The sequence below is a fragment of the Nematolebias whitei genome, chromosome 1 (genome assembly GCF_014905685.2).
Source record: "Nematolebias whitei isolate Nwh7 chromosome 1, NemWhi1, whole genome shotgun sequence".
NCBI lineage: Eukaryota > Metazoa > Chordata > Actinopteri > Cyprinodontiformes > Rivulidae > Nematolebias > Nematolebias whitei.
In genome coordinates, this window is record NC_056498.1 from 15,112,659 (window position 1) to 15,120,346 (window position 7,688).

The window sequence follows — 7,688 nt, forward strand, 5'->3', positions numbered from 1 at the left end:
GTCAAAGAGACAGAATAGGACAGAGCCATGTTGTATGTTCCTGCTTGAACTGATGAACCCCAGTTTATTTCTGTCACATGAGACAAATGTTTAGGACGGAAGAATGCAGTAAATTAAAACACAGACGTTGCAGTTTTCTTTAAAACTTTCCATTACAGTCAAAATATAATTTTAATGCAAATGAATAGCTGCTGTATCTTATAACCATGTTTCCACATAAAGATTCACTTTGTCTTCCCAATATTCTGTTCTTAGGTCAGGTTCACACTGCGTGATTTTCTGCCATCACAGACAAAATCTTTAGAATTATTATTTTTTTAAGAATTGTTTTTCAAAAGGGATCATGAGATCAAATCAGTCTGTGGCAATAAGTTGTGAGGCTGATTCAGTGGTCTGTGGGATTTTTGGATGACTTACAGCAAATTTTGCATTTTTAATGAACAAATACAACCTACAACAAAAATCAAGCAGTGTCAGTGTGAAAGCTTTCCTAATTTTTTTATTGATGAAGTCAGAACCATAAACAACTTAATTTCACCTCCTGACTGTGATACCTTAGTGTTTGTCGCTGACAGGGTTGAACCTGTGACTCCATCTTCTCTTCAGAAAATTATTTGTCCTTTGAAGTATTCTGGTTCTACAAATAAGGCTGTCTCTCCTCGACTTTTAAAAGAGGTTTTCCCTCTCAGGACCCACAGTGGAGGTTTGAAAATGACTTGGGGAGATGGCAGTGAGAGGTTTTTGACTCAAAAATTCAATGGCATATTTGAGGGTGACAAAATGCATGAGGAATGGAGAAGAAGTGTGCTGTGCCCATTTTTTTAAGAAAAAGGGTGATGTACAGAGTTGTAGCAACTGCAGGGAAATTAAGTTGATGAGCCACACGATGAAGATCTGGGAGAGAGTTGTGGAAGCTAGACTTAGATGAGAGATGACTGTGAGCAGCAGCAGCATGGTTTCATGCCAAGAAAGAGTACCACACATGACATCTTTCTTTGAGGATGCTGATGGAGTACAGAGAGGGTCAGAAAGAACTCCATTATGTCTTTGGGGATTTAGAAAAAGCATATGACAGGGTGCCGAGGGAGGAAGTGTGGTATTGCATGAGGAAATCTGGAGTGGCAGAAAAATGTGTTAGATTGGTACAGGACATGTATGAGGACAGCAAGTGTAGAAGTGACAGATAGCTTAAAGGTAGAGGTGGGATTGCATCAAGGATCGGCTCTGAGCCCCTTCTTGTTTGCTCTGGTGATGAACCGACAAATAGATAAGGTCAGGCAAGAATCCCCGTGGACTATGATGTTTGCAGATGACATTGTGATCTGTGGTGAGAACAGGGAACAGGTGGAAGAAAACTTGAAGAGGTGGTGGTATGCACTTGAAAGAAGAGGAATGAAAGTCAGCCATAGTAAGACAGAGTGTGTGGGTGAATGAGGGAGAGGCTGGTGGAACAGTGAGGCTACAAGGAGCAGAGGTCATAAAGGTGCAGGACTTCAAGTACTTGGGGTCCACTGTCCAGGAAAATGGGGAATGTGGTAAAGAGGTGAAAAAGAGAGTCCAGATAGGTTGGAGTGGATGGAGAAAAGTTTCAGGAGTTATTTGTGATAAAAGGGTGTCAGCAAAGGTCAAAGGAAAAGTTTACAAGATAGTGGTGAGACCAGCTATGTTGTATGGTCTGGAGACAGAGACATGGACAAAAAGACAGGAGAAAGAACTGGAAATGGCAGAAATGATGATGTTGAGGTTCTCCTTAGGAGTGACAAGAATGGACAAGATTAGGAATGAAATCATCAGAGGTACAGCACAGGTTGACCAACTGGGAGATAAAATTAGAGAGGCCAGACTGAGATGGTTTGGACATGTCCAGAGGAGGGGCAGTGGTTTGGACATGTCTAGAGGAGGGACAGTGGGTATATTGGTAGAAGGATGTTAGAAATGCAGCTTCCAGGAAAATTACAAAGATGAGATGCAGTTAGAGAGGACATGTAGGTAGTTGGAGTGAGGACAGAGGATGCAGAGGACAGAATAAGAAGGAGGAGGATGACTCGCTGCAGTGACCCATGAAGAGGGCAACGCTGAAAGAAGAAGAAGAAGGACCATATGCTCTTCATTAAATATCAATAGTCATCTTGTCCTCTGGTGTGGTGTGTTATTAAACCACACATGAAGCTGGAAACACCTCAGACTCAGAAATGTGCAGCCGGCAGATGTTTGTCCCCAGTTCAATTCATGACTACCAACGACGATGCACACACTCCTTTTTGCACATGTGTTTCAAACATGGTTTGATATCCCATTACTTTAGGATCATCTCTGACTTACATTCCATTAAGATCCTAAATTTACTTCATCTACAAATAATCTTGGATTGTGCAGATACAAGAACCTCACATGGAAAACTTATTTGGATTTAAATGGAGGTATGTCAGGGGAGGTGTGCTGTCAGTTCCATGTTTGTTGGTTGTATGAAGGAAAGATGAGCAGAAACATGCTGTCACACAATTTGATGAATCTGAATATTTCTGCGTGCACATACTTTTCTGAGTTTTTCCATATGCCAACGTTCAGGAGAAAAACTGTTCACTCTTTGATAAACAAGCCCCTGGACTGCATCCCCCAATTTTGTTAATTTTAGGCACATTTCCAAACTTTATTTGATCTCCAAAAACCCTCGAGAAGATAATGCAGTCAGTTAATTGTCTTTGTTGAAGATCATCATATTGTTGAGGTTTTCCAGTTAGTTTTAAAACTCTCCACATCACACTCTTTTGAAAAGGTTTTAAAGACGCCTTTTTACCTACTGACTCCGGTGACTTTTTCAAGCTTGTGCTTTTGCATCAAGCACATCTGGTCATGACTGTCAAATAAATCTAAATGCCTGTTTTCCAGTTACAGACTCACTGGGTTTCTTGTAGGAAACGTATCCGAAGAGGAAGAAGATGATACAGAAGGTGATGAGAGCAGCCCACCAAGTGAACAGAAACATCAGAAGCGCAGAGGTCACGGCTCCAAACAGACCTGTCCATTTGCTGTAGTAGCGAAATGCTGGCCTCCACCCTAAAAGAAACAACCATTAAGACTGAATTGGGCAAAGTATGCAACTTGTCTAAATAAATTACACATTAAAACCATTATTGCAGGAGGCAATTCTCCTTTGTGGTGCCTGAAAGGTAGCTGTAAGCTGGTGTCGATTTCCGGTCATCCCGTAAATAAAATAAAATTAAAAAAATAAATTACTGGACTTCTTTTTTGTTGTCAAATTAATTTCACTTTCCAACTAGGAGGCTTTCTCAAGTTCAAAAAGCTGGAGGATATGGAGTTCCATGCTTTTAAACTGCATGAGGATTACTCAAATGGAAGTTAGAATATGCAGAATAAACTCTTAACCCTAACTCTAAGGGAGAGTCCAGCTATGCTGCGGAGGAAACTCATTTCAACCGCCTGTATCCACAATCATTCTTTCAGTCACTACCCAGAGATTGTGGCCATAGGTAAGAGGAACGTAGACCAACTGGTAAACAGAGCGCTTTACCTTACAGCTCAGCTCCCTCTTCACCACAACGGACTGGTACAAAGTCCACAATACTGTGGAAGCTGCACGAATCCGTCTGTCAATCTCACGCTCCATTCTTTCCTCACTTGTGAATAAAACCCCTGAGATACTTGAACTCCTCCACTTGAGGCAGAACCTCACCCTCGACCTAAAAAGAGCAACTGGAGAATATGGAGCAACAAGGACTCCAACAACTCTAAATGTGAGGAGGTAGGATGAGAAGATCAGTTATCAGGAGAGACTCGGAGTAGAACTGCTGCTCCTCCACATCCAGAGGAGCCAGTTGAGGTGGTTCAGGCATTTGGTAAGGATGCTCCCTGGGCGCCTCCCTAGGGAGGATATTTGGGCATGTTCGATGGGGGTGAGACCTCGGGGAAGACCCAGGACACGACGGCGAGTCTATGTCTTTCAGTTGGCCTGGGAACGCCTTGGAGTCCTCTCAGAAGAGCTGGAAGAGGTGGCAGTGGAAAGAGATTTCTGGACCTTCCTGCTCATGCTGCTGCGCCCGAGACCTGACTTCAGAACAAGTGGAAGATAATTTTTGAATGGATGAATTGATGGATAGATATATAGATGGATGGAGTCTATGTTTACCTAGTTCACAGATGATATCCTCTGCATGAAAGTGTATATTTGACTTAAACTTACTGAGTATCATCAGACTTATTGCTCCATTGTAGTTTCAGAAAGCTGAAATCTGAGACCTTCTTTAAACTATTTTTGCTTATTTAACATCGCAAAGCTTCTGGACCAAGCAGAAGATAATGGATGAATGGATGGATGAATGGATGGATGGATGGATTTCTTCAACTACAAAAAAAGAGACAATTTGTTTATTTATTTTGAAGTGCAACAGTAACTTTACACAAGGAAAGGCTGCAAAAATTGTGTTGTAAATAAATTAATAAAAATTAAAAAAAAGGTAAATTTGCATTTCTACATGTTCTAGTTCATGTACCAATCAGCAGCTCTGGCAAAAAAGAATGGCAATATTAGTATTGTCTATGACTAGTGTTAGCATAATGCAGCACAGCTAGCCAGTGTAAGAAGTTCAAAAAAACAGCACTTTAAATTTTCCATGAGCCATTGCTTCAAAAGTAAATTAATGGCTTGTAGTATTGTTTATAACTTGTTGAGTTTTTCCATCTGTGAGCTGTCCATTCATCCATCCATCGATTATCTTACACTTTTCCAAAGGTCAGTGTGCAGAAGGCAGCAGCTTGAGCAGGGAGGCCCAGACATCTCTTTCCACAGCCACCTCTTCCAGCTCTTCTGGGAGGACTCCAAGGTGTTCCAGGCCAACTGAGAGACAAAGTCTGTCCAGCATCCTAGGGCTTTCCCTGGTCTTCATAAAGACTCTAGGCTGTGTGTTGTTTAGTTTCAGTGCTTTTCAAAATGTTGCACTGAGACTGGCAATTAACTGTCTCGAGATAAATGTTCCTCTATCAACAAGTGATTCCCTGCATGTTTTCACAAAGTAATAAAATCTGTGTTAAACCAATAGAATTATCATTCTGATATTGGCGTACCTAATAAAAGTGTCAGATGATAGTACTTTTTGTTGAATAATATTGCTAGATTTGACCACAGTCAATTTGAAAAAGTGATCTTCGGTAAAAGCTGTTATCCAGTTTTTGTTTAGGAGATATGGAACTGCACAGCTAATAAATGAATTAAAAACAATAAAAGTAAGTAATGGAGTGAGTGACTCACCAGGTGAATTCATTAAAGAAGCATGAAAGCAACTGAAGTTTATAAGGCCGTATGCACACAGGAAGAAGTTGGAGATTAGCGCTGCAATGGTGTTCAACTCCGCTGTGATGAGAACAAAGACGAAGAAAGAAATGGAAAAAATAAAAATGTGTATATAAATTGAGAATTGTTAGTATATTCATGAAAGTGGTTTACATTTGTAAAAATAATACAAAAGAAATAAAACAATTGTACAATTTTCAAAAATATAATTGGACATACCAATGAGAATAAAAGCCACAGCAATGAGGTAACAGAGCATATATGCTCGGAGGGGCTCATTATTTTTCCCATAACCTTTTTCAAAGAATATAATGTACGGGTATATTTTGTCCTTGCACAGACACTAAAAAAGACCGAAAAAATATTCACGTTAGATGTGATGTTACACATTAATAAGTGGTTTAACTTTTTATTTATCTGTTTGGTACATTCTTCTCAACAGTTTGTCATCCTTCTCCATCTCACTCTGTCCTCTGCATCCTCTGTCCTCACTCCAACTACCTCCATGTCCTCTCTAACTGCATCCACATATCTCCTCTTTGTCTTTTTCCTGGAAGCTGCATTTTTAACATCCTCCTACCAATATCCCTACTGTCCCTCCTCTGGACATGTCCAAACCACTGTTCCTCCTCTGGACATGTCCAAACCACTGTTCCTCCTATGGACATGCCCAAACCATCTCAGTCTGGACTCTCTAACTTTATCTCCCAGTTGTTCAACCTGTGCTGTACCTCTGATGACCTCATTTAATGGTATCCATACTTGTCACTCTGGAGGAGAACCTCAACATCATCAGCTCTGCCTTTTCCAGTTTTGTCTCCTATCATTTTGTCTATGTTTCTGTCTCCACACCATGCAGCATAGCTGGTCTGTCTCTGTTACTAAAACCATATTTATTTCAAAGCTCTATTCAAATGTGAAACCGGTTGTTACGATGCTATCTCACTTGAAAAATCTTCGGTGCAGAGACCATGAATCCAAGAGCAGAAGACAAGCTGGCTGCAAAGACTCCAGCTGTGATGAGATAGTAGAAACCAGAAACCTGTCCCAGTACCTGGTTGGAACATTTATTGGGTAGAATGAAAAAGAATGACCTGAAGTTATTATTTAAGTTAAAAAAAATAATATCTACAACAGTTTTATGATCAATCTGTGTGTAGGAGCAGGTGATAAATAAATAAATATATTTGTGAATGGATGTTGGGTCACGTGGGTAATCAGCTGTCTATATAGTAGGAACCTTTTCTTTGTGAGTCAGGTGTTCCACCCGAAAGGGGGAAACAGTTTTTTGACCGCTGAATATGAACCTGTGTTGTAAACAGATGGAAACGTTGTGGAAATATGTACTGCCTTTAAATGGACACAGATGAAACGTAAAGAATAAATGGATGACCTGCAAACGAGCAAGAACGGCTCTGACTTTTAAATCATCTGACAAGGTAACAATCAACGCGTCAACAATACCCCGGTGTATCACCTCAGTGGCTTAAAGCATTGGCTTGGCCTCTACACTATGTAAACATTGAAGAAAACCCTACAATATATGATCTTGCACTGTTAGAAAATGGGTCCTTACCTTGACACTGTTGGCTAGCCCATACACACAGGATTGGGACTGGATGCAGTTTGTGAAGTTCCAGCCCATACTACATGCCAGTCCCACACAACCATCAGTGTTGTTTCCAGTCAGGATGTCACTTGTATTCCCAGAAGCATCCCGTACTACACATGATCCTGGAAGAAAATGAAGACTCCTGGTTAAGCAGAGGAAACAAACAGCAGCTTGTATGTTCCATCTGTTTTTTTTATTTAATTTTAAATGGCTGTTAAAACCTTGTAAATTGTTTTTTTTTTTTTTTTTTTTGATAGGGTTATTAACAATTAGTAGTTTACTTGTAATAAAAACACCATTTAAGAACTACAGTTTGGGGAAAAAATGGCTACTCTGAGTGGGTCCAAGACCAAATCCAATTGTTAGTGTCTTAAAACAACTTCACTCTCAAAAGGTTCAGTAATTTTTAACACTATTTTATAAACCTTCACATTGCTGTAATTTTACATACTACTGTTAGTTTATGTTGAGCATGCATCAGGATACTGTTAGTTTAGAAGAAACAGGTTTTGCAAGATGGACTCCGCTGCATAGTGTTACAGCTAGATGCTGTTCAATGTATTTGCAAAAAAACACACAATTTGATATAATGAATCATGTCATACATCAAGATGTCAGTTGTTCTAAAATAGTGTTTGCATGAACTGCTAGGAAACATTTGAGATTGGAGCTTTAAGACAGCAGAAATCAACTTTGGTCTTGACCTTGTTCAGACTAGCCAAAGAGGTTTCAATCCAGTCTGAAATAAAGAACAAATAAACCGTGTAT

At 40.0% G+C, this 7,688-nt stretch overlaps 1 protein-coding gene across 1 annotated transcript in view; it reads right to left on the reverse strand.

Moving 5' to 3' along the window:
- LOC119414812 (solute carrier family 12 member 3-like) overlaps window positions 1-7,688 on the reverse strand; it is a 31,997-nt gene that overhangs the window by 22,390 nt on the left and 1,919 nt on the right. The window contains exons 2-7 of the mRNA XM_037681938.1: window positions 6,885-7,042; window positions 6,255-6,362; window positions 5,528-5,651; window positions 5,267-5,368; window positions 2,902-3,057; window positions 1-70 (exon numbers count right to left, since the gene is read on the reverse strand). The exon at window positions 1-70 is cut by the window's left edge and continues 11 nt beyond it. Coding sequence (XP_037537866.1) covers window positions 1-70; window positions 2,902-3,057; window positions 5,267-5,368; window positions 5,528-5,651; window positions 6,255-6,362; window positions 6,885-7,042 — 718 coding nt within the window. The remainder of the gene's footprint in view (window positions 71-2,901; window positions 3,058-5,266; window positions 5,369-5,527; window positions 5,652-6,254; window positions 6,363-6,884; window positions 7,043-7,688) is intronic.